Consider the following 15,858-nt stretch of genomic DNA (forward strand, 5'->3'; position numbering starts at 1 on the left):
GCGTTCAAATATTGTATTGCATTAATCGGCCACATTAATCGCATAGATGAACACATAAGTATGCATAAGAGCAGCTGCTGAGATCCTTTCTGTTCCAATGGACCAAAACGATACCCAATTAACAGAGTCGGAGCGTTTCACCTTCTTAAACCCCGAGTCCTTTCTGCCTCATAGTATGCACAGCACAACGGTCGAGCCGCCCGCAGCAAAGTTCAATATTTACTCTCCAGATAACCAGCAGCGGCCTCCCTGCGCTTGTGTAGTTATGAAAGTGAATTTAAGTGTGTGAAAGTGTGTCGTCTCCGCGGTGAAACGCGGCCTGAATGTTGAGATGAGAGCTCGAGATGGTTCCATAAAAAAAGCGTGTTTGTAGTGAGATGAAAGTGACGTTTTTGCGGTGTTTTTTTGTGGAATTTCCCAACCAAACAACTACACAACCGTTTTGTTCTTTGTGCAGACGGGACTTTCACTCCCGTGTTGTTGTTGCGCTAAGCGACGGCAGGCTTCCTGAAATATGAAGTGTAAAAGCTGCTTTTATCAGCACCTTTTGTTGTGTTCCCTCGGTTGGCCCTTTGTCCTGCTGATAAATCCACCGCAGCTGGCACTTTGCACATGTCGACGCTCTCTTATCGCTGCTCAAACACAGGTCACGAGGGCTCGAAGTCACACGCACACAATCACACACGGTTTTTTTACCGGCGCAGTGCGTTCCGTAGCGCGCTCTCTCTGGGGATTTATTGGCGTTTGATGTCACCGTGACAGATGTCGTAGGTCAGAGTAACCTGTCACAGAAGCCGTGCGCTTCAAGTACACACACGTGACACTTGTGGCTGAGGGAAACCCCTTGTTGTGGTGGCAGCATCGTTGCGACCTCCTTGTGTTGTCGTTTACCGTTTGTTGTTCGCATAAAAATGTAATTAATTCATTTTTACTGTTGCTCGGGGAAAAAACTGAGAACATTCTCGCACCAAATCCAAAAATATAGGATTTTTTACTTTTAGCTACGCTAGCTGCGTGTCATTATTCGCAAGAGTTGCGTCATTTTGTACAGATTCCCAAACAGTAAATACTAGTAAGTATAGTGTTTCTGTTTATTTTCACTCTGTGTAACATCTGGTCAAATGTTCAATACATTCAGTCATTTACAAACAAATATATGGAGAAAAAAAACATCTGCTTGCTAGCATCGTCATGCAGAGCATGTTAGCACGCTAACGTTAGCATTTGGCTGAAAGCACCTCTGTGGCTGTGTTTCTCTGACTCTCCTCAAAAGGCACGCACACACTACACAGTTTTCACCGGGACGCTGTTGACCTCTGACCTCTTTATCTCTGACTCACTGTGGGACTCTTCACTATTGCCACAGACGCGGTGCCGACTACGGGGGACGGGTGTTGTCTCAGATAGCGTAGGTGGTCCTGATGACGACACCGATGAGGAAAATCAGGAATTTGCGGTACGTGGCCCATGGGTGTGTGCGCCCGTGCTTTGTGATCACTTCTAAACTTACTCTGTAATTGCTGGCGCACACACACACACACACACACACACACACACACACACACACTATGTATGAGCCTTTTATCCCCAGGGGCCTCCGTGGTTTGAGCAACAGGCAAAAAGGCCGACTTTCTAAAAGACGCTTGAACAAAATTGCAACTACAAAGCAAAGCTACGAGAAGGCATTTTGGATATTATCAAAATAAACGGGGGGGGGGGGGGGGGTGTTTAAATCCTCTTGATCCGCTCTGAATCTTTGTTACGCCTTTTGAGAGCGCTTCAAAGGCAGATTTTGCCACGCTGTGTAGGAGGAATCCAAGTGATTCATGTCTTTCTTGCAGCCTCTTGCAGACCTGCCACATGTACAGGAAGTGGAAACCATGGCGATGGAGGATTGTGTAATGTGTGACGCAAGTGCCCCCCCCCCCCCCCCCCCAGCCGGCTTTGGCTGGTGCCGATTAAGCCATTTAATGTCTCATTGTGTTGCTGAGACCGTGCCGTTGTTTTGTTTGATGTCTCTGTTTAGGATAAATTATCATTTTTTAAGCTTTCTTCATGTGGTAACTATCATATTTAAATCCGTAGTTACTTGAGGGAGAAATAAATCCTCCGACTCACACTGAGAGCGGACGTCACGGTCACTCAGGAAAACTACTTGCAGATTCATAGGTTTCAATGATTTGGCAGAACTCGTATCTTAGTATCCCATTCTCGGTATTATTGTGTCTCTGGATCCTTTAACACAAATCCACAACTGGTGGAACTGCCTGTTCTCGCCTCTCAGGGACACGTCTTCCCCCCCACAAGTCGCCTCGCTGTTCTTTCCGTGATCTTTGGCTCGGATCAGGCGTGTGCGTGGACACACTCCGCTGACGGTCGCCTTGTTGCCGGGGGGAACAGAGGATTGGAGGAAACCGCAGGAGCTGAAGAGTGTGTGTGTGTGTGTGTGTGTGCGTGTGCGTGTGCGTGTGGAGTCGTGACGTCGGCGTCACAACAGCTCTGACGGGACGACAGCGAGGACAAAAGACGCGTGCGTGAAAGGATCAATCGGAATGTTCCGACAGAAGAAAAAAAAAAACCAACAAGACGTGAACAAAATAATGGGAGCAGGAAACACGCCTTTGGAAGCGGGACGACAGGACGGACGGGTTCGGTCCGGCGTCACGTGATCAGCTGACTGAATGCAGCACATCGGCGGACAGATGCTGTTTGTCGATGGCTCACTTTTTCCCACGACTGAAATATCGATGAAGTGTCCTAAATACCAAATCTGTGCCGGGGAAGGATGGGGGGGGTCAGGTGACTGATGTCCCCCAGCCGGCGTCGCCATCAACATGAGAAAACTGTCACATGGCCGCTCAGTCCTGCTGCTTTGAAACCTGTTTGACCAGCTGACACTTTGTCACAGAGTATCTGCCGTTGGGCCTTCAGCCCCAGTGTTTAGATTCGCCCCGTAATGTTTTATATTCTCAGTCAGCATCAGTTTTAAACTCTCTGAGTTCTATTTAAGCCGAAGAAAACCACAATATCCTCTTCCTCCCGAGGCCGCTCGTTGTCACTGTTAACTTCGACCTCTGTTAGTTGACCTTTGGCGACTTTCTTTAGGCCGAATACGAATATGAGAGTCGACGTGGTGGTTGGAGGCAGCACCTTGAGATGGTTTTCTGTCGATTTGAATATAAGTTTCTGTTTTGAGTTTCTAAACAGCTGGCAGGAAATCGCGCGGAGGCTTTCTCAGGAATTCGTCCTCAGAAGGTTCATGTTTTTGGCAGGAAACATCTCGGATTAGCAGGAATTGCTTTGAGTGGAACTTACCGGAGGAGGAGAAAAGGAGGGTTAAGTAAATAAATGATTTTAATGTGGCTTTTTAACAGGATAAACAAAGAAAAGACATTTCACCCAACCTGTGGGTTCCAATAGGTTTTACTACATCTAGTAGACGAGGGTATGTTTGGTTTCGGCTCCACAGCTGTACGCTCGTGTTTCTCTCTGCTGTGGTTTCTACGTTAGAGGCGATGCGGTGAGGAATTGAACTACTTCCCGTTTCGGTGGAGTGGAGGCGCATCTACGTCAAAGACTCTCGCGGTTTCCTTCGATCCACCACACCAACAAAATGGAGGTCAGACTACAGTGAAGTAGCTGAGTTTAAACCACCCCCCCCCCCCATAGCTTATTCCAGATAATCAGCCGTCATGCGAGAGACGCTGCTGGATGATGTTGTTAACAAAGGGCAGAGCTGAGATCGGTTACATCCGCGTCACATGTGAGGAGATCTAATCTGCTCATTCGACAGGCCCCCCGGGGGGTGAAGGGGGCCGCTGGATGAAAACACCACCGTGATTAGCATTAGCAAAGCATTAAGGGCCCAGAGGGGGAAAAGGTGTGACCCCGACTCTCTTCGCCCTCATGATACTCGCGATGACCCACTTGTGACGGGAAGCAAAGACGAAACCGCTGCCGGGTCGAGAATATTAGGTGAAAGATCACTTCAGATACGTGAAATGATTGAGGTTTTTACAAACTTTCCTATTAAGAGCTGTAGGATATTAGAAACAAATACACGACCCGGTTCATAAAATTAATAAAAATGCATATAGTGTACACCAGAATACAGCCATGATTCTGAAACTGTGTAATCAATAAAGTAATGACAATATTGTAAAAACACTAATTCTGCAACTGTAATAGAACAACACCAATGCAGTTATGATTGTGTTTGATGTAATGTGATCAACTGGAACGCATGCATGTAATACTTGAACAACTGATATTGACTGAGGATCATTCGAAATCCCGAGTTACATTGAACTCACCAGAAGACCACTCCCAGAGGTGTGGACACTGACTTTCACACCTTTAAGCATTGTTATAAATACCTGTAGGAACCATTGTTCTCTGGTTCGCTGGTGGAGGAACAGACGGGCACTAGGGGGGTCAAAGGACTGACCTGGGGCCTGTTGGTCGCTGAGACCAGCGGCTCCTCAGCTGAGATGTTCTTTTTACCACAACACCATCTCTTTTATTATATACATTTGATTTGAACCTTTTGAACACAACAGAGCCCAGTGAAGAGTTTCTATTAAAAATACCACCTCTGGTAGTTGTGATCGACTCGTGACGAAAAGACCAGCTTTTTAAACTAAAATCTCCTCTTTAAATTATGAAAACACGTTTAGTCCAGTCTGGATTTCCCCTTCGAATGAAGCGTCCCCTCATCGCTGGTTCAGTGAGTAACGTTTGACATCAGGAGACCAAGTTAGTAATTTGCACACCTAAAGGTTTATTAAATCACCTAAACTGCCAAGGATTCCCATCATCTACTTATTGCAGCAGTAAAGAGCGGCCCATTACTACACCGCTCAGTTAGTGGTAGAGACTCTTTACTGTGGTTAAACATTACCTGCATGAGCTTTTCTTAGCGATCACGTGTGCATGTTCATAGTAGATCCTCTGACAACCACCACGAGATAAGAATAAACACCTGCAATGACTGAAACGAAGAGACGAGATGCAATGCAAAAAGTTTTTTAATGCAGTAATTAAGACTACGTGGAGAGCGTCGACAAATTAGAAGAAAGCGTCTTTACATGTGGACGTACAATGACTCTGAATCAGAACACACAAATAAATAAAAAGCTTATATTTAAATGGTCGCCCCCCCCCCCCCATCCCCCTATTCATTTACAATACTGGATTCCACCCACGTGTCGTTTTGAACAGTGAGTGAATTTTTTGTCGCCAAAATAAGCCGCCATGAACTCCATCTCCCGCAAGTCAACGCAGCATCGCCAAATGATACAGACCTGCTGTAATAAAAAAAAGGAAATCATGTGCTTAACTTCGGCCCGTACACGAGCCGATTGGGTGGTGTCCTTTTGTTGCCATGAAGCACTGTGTGCTTCTCTGTAGTTACTGAACTACATACATTTATTTTTGACTTATGGGCTGGACGGTTGATTCAGATAAGCTGGGGGAAAAGTTCATTGGCGAACATGTCGTCCCAGGTGCTCTCGGAGCACAGGGGCGAGGACATGTCGCTGAAAGGGGACGCGGATCCTTCGTATCCAGAGTCGCTGTAGGTGTCTGCGAGACACGGCTCCTTATCCAGGCCGCCGAGGGCCGCGGGGGACACGCCGGAGAAAAAGTCATCCAGCGGACTGTGAGCGTCACAGCTGGCGATGACCTCCTCCTCCGGCTCGTCCTTGACACTGACCGTCTCCTCCTCGACCACCACCACCACGCCGCCGCCGCCGTCGTCAGCGTCACCTGTGACGAGGAAGTCTGCCTCAACGCTGCTCTTCTCCTCCTCCTCCTCCTCCGTGTCGCTCTCCGAGCCGTCGCGATGCCCGCCGCCGCCGCCCACCTCCTCCACGGGCTTCGTGTAGATGTGGTCAAAGTGGATCAGTTCATTAAGGGCCTCCAGCTTAACTGATGGGGCCCCCAGAGGCGCAGGTGCGGTGGCAGGTACTGGGTGCCCCCCTCCGACCAGCAGCACCTGCGGTTCTGGGCACTCCTGTTCGCAGGACTTGAGGAACAGCTCTGGGTCAAGGATGTCCAGAATGCCCATGAGCAGATCAGACTAGGGGGGAGAAACGGGGGGAGGGATTAGCCTCGTAACCTATGACCCGACTCAGGTGGTCATCACACAGCTTCGGACACGCAGTTTTAAACCGCTCCGACGCGACTTACCTCATGGTCTGTAGTGTCAGGATCATCTGAATCCATTGAGAAGTCTTCAGATTTGGGGACTGCTGGGCCTGCACCTGCTGCGGAGGCACACGTAGCCTGAGTGCTGCAGACTCAGAAGACCCGATCCCCAAACCTGCGTCGTTCCCCGTGGACAAATAAACCTGAACCTGCCGCGCAAAGGAAGGAGATGGTGGTTTAATTCAGACCGTGCGCCCCCCCCCCCCCCCCACAAAAAGAGCCAATGTTGTCCAGAACACTGGTCCAAACGTACCTTCTCCTTGGAGTCGAGGGTGTCCAACCCAAGTCTCTGTCTCAGTTCCTCGTTTTCTGTCAGCAGGCCACTGGATTTTTCCCGAAGTAGCCTGTTTTCGATGTGAAGTTTTTGGTTCTGCCAAAAAAAATTACAGAATTATTTGTACCTGAAACTTGGAACATATATGGGGAAGTGAAGCATGAAGGAATAAGTGAAACTAGACTACTCAGGAGGGGGTGTTTGAGGTTATTAAAGGAAATGAATGCAGTTATTGTATTGCAATGGCTTAATTAGAAGCAGATTATATACAGTGATCTTTGGACTGGAGATTTTTATCTAGGTTTTATTGATATATTAGATAATTAAAGACTAATAAAAATCACCTCCAGCTCCAACTCCAGGACCTGCTGCTCCAGCTCCCCCATTTTGGCCTTTTTCCGGTCTCTGGCCGTCTGAGCTGCGACTCTGTTCTTCAGTTTCCTTTCAAGGGGAAGAGGGGGAGAAAAAAAACAGGAATTTAGCACACGTATTTTTTCCGTGATGGTGACTGACCCCCCCTCCATCCCCCCCGCCCCCCGAGGTCCACTCGGGCCCCACGGCGCTGCGCAGCCTGCGGCCATGTTGGTGCCACGCAGGCACGGCCGGGATATCGGTCGAACCACTCGAGATAACGCGGAGCGGCCCGACGGGTCAAACGTGCGGCGGTTTGAACCGGTTCACCGGGTGCGTTTACTTCTAATGTCAGGGGGCACCGGCGAGTCGACGCGCTTACGCCGTGTTGCGGCTGCGGCTTTAAAGGGCTAATAAAAGGGGGTCTCGTTGGGCGTGTCCCCGCGGCAGCCCGGTCAGCGATAGTCGGCTAAAGCGAAAATTAATTTAATAATGTCAGACGAGGGTTCTATTCTGGGGGGGGGGGACTGACCTGCGGAGCGCCTTCTCCTCCGGACTCAGGTGGGTGAGCCGCTGCCTCTTCCGGATCGGCGGCCCCGCGGACGAGTTGGACTCTGAATCCGACGACGCCGGGCTGGAGGACGGCAGGACGACGGAGATCGGCCGGTTGAAGCCCGTCTGCGAGCCGGCCGGTTTCCCGGAAATGAGGAGCACTTTGTGGGGCCCCGCGGAGCCTGCTGTTACCACCACCATGGTCGCGGTGTCGTGAAATGTAGAAGTAATCGCGTATCCCTGTTGGATTCGGAGGAAAACCGGAGGGTTTCCCTGGTTGCCCGATCGCCGGCAATTCTCAACTGTTGAACCAGACGCACTGCGCCTGCGATCTTTTTCTACTGTCGTGGTGGCAAATGATTGGCTCCCGGCAGGCGTGACGCAGGTTGTTTACGAGCCGTGATTGGCCGCCGTCTTGATTAAATTTGCATTCTCAAAGTGACCTATAGTACTTGGTAGGTGTAAATTCCCATTATTCGCCATGAAAATGTCTCTTTAAATATGGCCTTTTGGACGTTTAATACCGTTGTATTGGTGTGGGTAAACTGGGATTTCATACTGGTAGTTTCCAGGAGTTGCATCACATCTGGCCCACACTTGCTCACACACTACACAGAGCTGCAGTACTTTCACTGTGTTGGTCATGGAGCCCTGTCATCAGTTCCCTGGAAATACCGTGTTGTTGTTTTTTGATTCTTACCCTGTAATGATAAACGGAGCTATGACTGATTTATTATCACTGTATCAATGTTTTATATGTGATATCAGCTGAAGCACACAAAGGCCACTCCGGCACAATGGGCCACACATTGTTTTTGTTGATCAGTATAGCAGATATTCGTTGCTTCACTTTTACCCTTTATGCTCACTGCCCATTGTCTTGCATTTTGTCACTTCCTCATTCTTTCCTTTGAAGGAGTTCAATCAAACGCACTAAACAAGCTTTACAACTCTTAATAGCTTTCCCGAAAGGCCCATTTCATATTTCCTGCACAGGAATTATGTGTTTGTCAGTTTCTCATCTTTGTCATCTCAACAGTTATTTACAGTTTTAATTCAAAATCATTCTTATGTTATCATCAGCATAATAATTTCCCAGTGGATCATTCGTTTATACGTATATAATGAAAAAGAAAATCGTTTTTTTGATCACCATATGATCAAACTAAATAACAAAATAATTTTGGACAGAACAAATTATAGACATTTCTGTTCCATTCAGTTTAGAATTTCATCATACTGAACATAAATCAGGTCTCAAAGGTGTGCAGTGAAACTGAGGTAGCTTGAGTCAAACACAACACCAAACAAAATAAGTTATTTATCCTACAACACAACTGGTGTATGCAGTGACAAAAACCACAACCACACCGTGCTGCGCAACACACACCGGTTCAACTGGTAGAATGAAGTGTGTGTAGAATGAAATCAAGTGACGCAATCGAGCAGCTCGCAACTCTACTATTACTACTACTACTGCTGCTACTACTACTACTAATAATACTACTGCTGCTATCACTACTATTACTACTACTGCTGCTGCTGCTGCTACTACTACTACTGCTATCACTACTACTACTGCTGTTGCTACTACTACTACTAATAATACTACTGCTATCACTATTATTACTGCTGCTGCTGCTACTACTACTAATAATAATACTCCTATCACTACTGCTACCACTACTACTACTACTAACAATACTACTGCTATCACTACTACCACTACTACTACTACTAATAATAATAATACTACTGCTATCACTACTACTACTGCTGTTGCTACTACTACTACTACTAATAATACTACTGCTATCACTATTATTACTACTACTGCTGCTGCTGCTGCTACTACTAATAATAATACTACTGCTATCACTACTGCTGCTGCTACTACTACTACTAATACTGCTGCTACTACTACTACTAATGATAATAATACTATCATTACTACTACCACTACTATTACTACTACTGATACCACTACTACTAGTAATACTACTACTGCTTCTTTGTACTCAGGAATCCTCACTGTTTACGGCTGTGAGCCCTTTGGCCCCGGACCTCTTCTCCCCCTCTGCAGGAGCACCGACAGGAGCCAGAGCAAACACCGCCTGTTTGCCGAGTTTTACCGTCACCACAGAATCAACATCTGAGCGTTTATGACGGTGTGTGTGTGTGTGTGTGTGTGTGTGTGTGTGTGTGTGCGTGTGTCACAGTGTCCTGGAGCCTCGTAGCAAATAGGTAAAACTCCTGGAGCGACATGAATGAAAGTTTACACTATCTCGTAAAAAGCAAATAGTGACTTAAGTCGTTGCTTTAAACTTCCTTCCTCTTCTATTCAAGTCTCTGTGGTTGGTATTCTTCACTCCCCTTAGTGAAGCACTGAGGAATGACATTACACTCTGAGGGATGAAGAGCATTTGAGATGTTCCGGCCCCATAGTCGCAGGCTCTGCTGCTCACGTGGATCTCGTGCTTTAGTTCTACGTTCTGTACGAAGCCAGTCGGCACCAAGCGGGAGAACAGTTTCCTTCTGTTCGGAAAACGCTGGGCGTTTAAAATGCAAATCGGGCCACATTGTTTCAACATTTTCATAGTAAGATGTAGATCAGTGCAGCGGCTGGAGATTCAAACCATTGACCCGAGCGTTTGAATAGAATAGCATTGAAAGAAGCGAGTAAGGGACAACCAGGATAAAATGTGTTGAGCGACATTCCCCCTCTGCCAATGGACTCTTGGCACTCGCTAAGAAGCACTTAATGAAAATCCTCTTAATACGTTACGTGCTTAAATGGGCGTAACACAACAACGTTAGCGCAAACAATTAGCAGGCGCTGGACGCAGCGTGAGGCGAGCGGATCGACTCGCTCACCTGGAGGCTGCTTGGCCGGGGTTGAAGGAAAGTAGAGGGCCCGTGGAGAACACTCCAGGGCCTCGACCTCCTCGACCCTCGTTCATCAGGAAACCTTTTGTTCATTAAAGACAACCGCAGCAAATGAGTGGAGTGACGGCGTAAACCAAGCCGAATCAACGTATTGTTATATTTCCTTCGTCCCTTAAAGAAGCTGGTAGACTGTTAGCGTAGCTTAGCACAAAGACTGAAAACGGGGGGAAACAGCTGGCCTGGCTCTTTAAAGCAGATGCCATTTCATTGGTTTGTTGGCATGAGATCTTAAATAGAAATGGACAAGTATCTAATATTGAATATTCGTGTGTGTTATAATTTAATTTGTTAGCACGAGCCAAGCGACTGACATTATTTGCAGCATCGGCCTTAAATCATTGGTTACACATCCTGGCTTCAGATAATCGTCCTTGGAGGCTCTCCGAGGGATTGTGTGCACGGCTTAACTGAAGTGACTGACTCTGCACACACACACACACACACACACACACACACACACGCACACACACAAGTATGCAGAGAAGGGGATCCTCCCTTGAGCTCTAAGGAGCCTGTGATTAAAGCGGGTGGATCCTTGAAACCACAAGTCAAAATGGACCAATCCCAAAGGCGCTAAAGGGAAACATCTCAGGGCGTAATTCACCCGTATTCCTTGCAGGCGGGGGTGAGGGAGGGGGGGGGGTAATAGCTGTGGTGTTAGATGCAACCGAGCGTTACAGATTAAAAAACGGCAACATGTGGTTTTCAAACTGGTGTGCCGGCTTTTCTCAGCACGTTGTGTACCGTCGCTGGCTGGTATTCATCAGGTGTGTGAAGGTTATGATACCTAAAAACCAAATGTGCATTCATAGCTTCCCTCTGAATACGTGAATCAGAGAGACACAGATTTTTTGTTTGTTTGTTGTCTATTTGCCGGGCCGGTCTGCTGTAAACGGAGGTGTCTTGGGGGGGAGACAATAAGGGGAGAGAGATCGCACCCTGGGACAAGATCCAGCTGCAGGGGCGGCGGGGGCCTTATTTACATACCCACAATCCACTGGGGTGTTTGCAGGGCCTCGTGCCTCTGGAGAATCTCCAACGCTGTCGCTCTCTCTCGCGTTGTCCTTTTTTTCCACTGCTCGCTTTTTTTTTTTTTGCTGTTTATTTCTCAGCGACACAAATAATCACATTTGCTCAACACAACATCTTCTCCAAAAATAATGTGCTCGGACAACCGGGACAAAAATCATTCCTCCAGCAGCAACACGCCGGGCTGCACGATGATGCAACACCGGTCTGTTGCAACTCTGAGACAATCGGGCCTCGACATGATGAAACCCTCGATCACTTCCTCTTCCTTCGGCGAGTGTAGCATGCAGATAATATGCGGTGGCCACATCCTGCAACGACGGTCTTCTTAATATTTGATATTACAGGTTTGCCTTCTTCCACTCAAGCTTTTAGATGTTTACAGTCTGGCGTGTGCGCCCACGCAGAAATCACGTGCCCAATGCTGCCCCCTGGTGTCTGAAGCGGCAAACGACACACAGAAAAAAAAGCCCCTTTTGAGTTGAGCCGTTTTTGATTAAGTTTAACGTACAGTAAACATTCAAATGTTTCCCATTACAAATGAACAAATCCCTCGTCATTTAATTCAACCTATTTAGTATGAAACACCCATTTTTTCACTCGCCGCTGATGTCACGGATCGTTCACATCTCATTCTTTTGTTTTTGTGAGTGAGGCCGTTGGATTCACTGAAGAACACCGTCTCCCCCTCCGACAAGTTGATGCCAACGTAGAAAATCTTCTCTTGGAAAGAGATCATCATTCATCTTGAGCTCTGACCGAGACTTTCATCTTAATTTGTGCAGCTTCTTTGGTTCCATCGGTCAAGCGTTAGTAGGAAATTGATCTTTCTGTGCCACACAGAGCAATTCTCAATGACACAGTATCATTGCTGTTGACAAAACACTCTCCACCCGAGGAACACGCACCTCCATCTGTCGAAGGTCATGTGATACGATCAAAAGCACCAGGAGAGCCACTGAAGGTGGGGGTCTGTGTTGCTGCAAAAGGACATCCGAATAAAAACGTCTCTTTGTGCGATGAGAATCCGGTGGACTCATTATTTGAATAGAGGGAGGAGCTGGTTCCAAAGATCAAAGATCTGATTCCCAAGGGAAATGGAGTTTGTGTCCACCGGCCAAGTTTGAACTAAAGTCCCGTTGATATCTCGTTCAACTGTCGTGCATGCGTGTGTGTGTGTGTGTGTGTGTGTGTGTGCATGCATGTGTGTGTGTGTGTGCGTGTGCGTGTGTGTCAAGCCATTACCGCAAAAACAGCCGAGAACAAAATAAGTCTGACAGACATCAAAGAAGGAGGGAAGATGATCTGTTTTTTCTGGTGGTGACCCCCCCCCCCGCCGACCACTCGGTGGCACATGTGGCAAAAAGGCCACTGTCAGCGCATCCTCTCACGCAGAGCGCAGATCCGTCCTCTGAGTGATGGAGGAGGGCTTTTCATTTTGGGATTTGATGCTCTGAAGCGTTGTCTTCCTCCTTGGGGGGTGGAGATGTAAAGGGGGGTTGGGGGAGTGGGGGGTCACCACCAGAAAAAAAAGATCATCTTCCCTCCTGCACGTACTTGGGGGGTGAGGAAAGAGGGAGGAAAGGAAACAGAGGAGACAAATGAAGAGGAGAGGCAAAGTGTCAGAAAGAACGAAGGAGAGTCGGGTCACTACATTTTTTGGCAGCGAGGACTAAAACACCTAAAGAGGAACTAAGGGGTTTATGCTGACGAAGCTCCTTTTGTCGGCCAGACGGATTATACCTGTTTATTCACTGTGCAAAGCAAGAAAGTTGTAATTACTAAGTACATCAAAGAGTTACATTTTAAAAAAAACACAGGTTTGACTGCCTTGTTTAGTTCCAATTATTGCAACCCATTAGCTTAGCTTAGCATGAAGAGCGGAAATTTTTTCAAAACGTTTTGCTGAGAAATGAAGCCAATGCAAAGTGTCAATGACTAAATTCCATGGCCCCTGGAGGCGGGTTCAATGAACGTGGTCGTCATGACGTCCCCCTCTGGTCTGGTTTGGACGTCACCATCTGGTTTTTTTGGCGTGCAGTCGACAGAAAGGACGATATTATCAACAGTGGCATGTTTGGATTGGTCAGGTTTTGACTAAATGTTCATACTTTAAACAAACTCTCTGAGCTTTACAGGACAGATGGACCTTTTTTTCTCACGCTGGATCAATATTTTCTACCAGTTACTGCACAAAACATCATTTCTACTCAAGTGAAGATGTTTAGAAGAAGATCTTTGATTAAATGGAAAACAGACTCACTGTTGTCCCGGTTACACACACACACACTGTCCTGAGGGGTCGTCATCTATCTCCTGTTTCCCGTCTCGTCGCCACAAGCCGAACCCTCCTCGCTCTGTGATCATTGACGAGGAGGTCGACCACTAACTCTGGGCTTCCCCCTCTCTTTCTCACGTGTTTCCATGTTGCTTTTGTCCGAGTACCGATGGCCTAAATAAAGTCTCTGCGTTGCTCACAGCTCGGCAGAAAAGAAGAGGAGACGTTTTCAGCCGCTGAAGGAGATTCATTGAACTATTGGAAGGAAAGTTATTCCCCTCATTTGTCAAAATCACCCCGTGTTGTGTGCATGTGTGTGTGTGTGTGTGTGTGTGTGTGTGTGAGCGCAGATTCCATCCATCCAGTCCTTTGAGAACATGTTAACGCCTGTGTGAGTGTAACAACATCACATACCCCCCCCCATCACCTCTGAGGACAGATTATGAGGGTTGGATCTGACTGAACTTACCTGTTCTTGCAAGCCTCAAACGTACAGGTGCCTCATTTCAAAAGACTCTTACCCCCCCCGGCCCCCCCTCTTTACAGGTTGCAACTTCAGCCCTGTGTGGAACTGAAGGCCTATTGAAATACCTCCCCCTGGTCTAGTCTGCACTTCAAAGTCGACTTTCACCCCGGAGCCAGATCCAAGGGGGGCAGTCCGACCGGGGCGAGGGTCCGGCCCCCCCGAAGAGCCCACCCCGTTTAGTCAAGAGAAGACTTCTTAAAACGAACGGGGGTGGATGCTGTCGTTGTGTCCGCTGTTTACGGTCCGGATGTTTGGCCTAATAAATCGAATTTAAAGTTCATTTTACACATTTGTTTGATCCCTGAAGGGTCTGTCAGGCTCCGTCATCCTGATCTTTAGCCTCTGATGTATATTTAATGTTCTCATTTAAGTCGAACCAATCAAACGTTTACTGTACGATGAGAAGTTATCCCACATTAGCTTACCGCTAATAGCAGATCCAGAGCCGCTATAGGAGCAAAACGCAGGTATGTGTTGAGGGCGGGTATGATTGGCTCTGTGGATCTGTTATTGCTTCATATCTGCTAGCAGTAGCCGCCATATGCTACTTGTTATACCAGACCAAGGAAGGGTGTAGTGGTGTTGCAGTGTCTTGCCTTGAACCTGCATTAACCCGTTTTTGACCACGTGAGCGGCGGAAACGGGTCGGACACAAAACATCAATGTATTATTATCAAGTCGATATGGCCACAAGGAAGGTTATGCTATGATCCTGGTTTTGGTTGCTTGTTCGTCAGCAGGATTCCAAAGAACTCGTCCGATTGTCACGAAACTCCTCGTTGAGGATTGAAACAAGGGCCCGAGGAGGGACCCCTGGGGGGACCCCTGGAGGGACCCCTAGGGGGACCCCTGGAGGGACCCCTGGAGGGACCCCTAGGGGGACCCCTGGGGGGACCCCTGGACACCTCGGAGTTATGCCTCTGGCTACCTGTCGAATGCAGGTCCAATATTCATTATTTTAACATCTGTACAGTTTGCCTTTTGGTTCTATTTTTGAAAGAAAAACAACGTAAAGTGAGAAGAACAAAAAATTGCAGAGGTCAAATAATATAAATTATGAATAACAAATCAACCAATGGTAATCGATGCTGATGTCATTTGCTTTCTTCCAAGAACAAAGTCCTGTGACAGTGCTGGTACCCCCCCCCCCTCAACTTCTAATTCATTCCATGAGAGTTTCCCACTGGGGTTTGTGTGGTGACATCATCGACATACTCGGAGCCGGCTGGAGTCAATAGTCACCGCCGGTCTGTGTCATGCCGGGGAAAGCATCGCCCCACAATTAGGGGTGAGGGGCCCCTAATTGCTTTATGTAATAATATGCTGCAGTGATGCGCTCTCCTGGGAGCCAGAAATGCCCCCCCCCCCCCCCCCCATCCCCCCCACACCCTCCCTCATCATCTCCTTTCTCCAATAAAAAAACATAACGTCAGCACCATGACAACAAAGGGGCAATTCAGAGGGACTGGGGGGCCACGGGGGCCCGGGGGGGGGGGGCGCTTGGTACGTGCCGCACCGATGAACAAATCAAACACGTTGAAATGTCCCCATTGGGTATTATTAGCAACCCGCGATCACGTGTTCATACCATCTATTTGTTTATCCGGCATGTCAGTTAAGGACAGATTTTACTCTCATTTGATTGGCTGGAAAAGAGAGAGGGAGGGGGGGGGGGTTGGGGGACGGGGGGGGGGG

The 15,858-nt window shown here is 47.7% G+C and overlaps 1 protein-coding gene across 1 annotated transcript; it reads right to left on the minus strand.

The window, feature by feature from the left end:
* Positions 1–5,009: 5,009 nt before the first annotated feature.
* Positions 5,010–7,717, minus strand: xbp1 (X-box binding protein 1). Its single transcript, XM_040196023.2, is given in 6 exon segments — positions 5,010–6,079; positions 6,190–6,273; positions 6,276–6,356; positions 6,461–6,577; positions 6,826–6,922; positions 7,365–7,717. Coding segments are annotated over 6 exon segments (1,221 nt in total). The 5' UTR covers positions 7,586–7,717; the 3' UTR covers positions 5,010–5,458.
* Between the last annotated feature and the right edge of the window lie 8,141 nt (positions 7,718–15,858).

The sequence above is a fragment of the Gasterosteus aculeatus genome, chromosome 13 (assembly GCF_964276395.1).
Source record: "Gasterosteus aculeatus chromosome 13, fGasAcu3.hap1.1, whole genome shotgun sequence".
NCBI lineage: Eukaryota > Metazoa > Chordata > Actinopteri > Perciformes > Gasterosteidae > Gasterosteus > Gasterosteus aculeatus.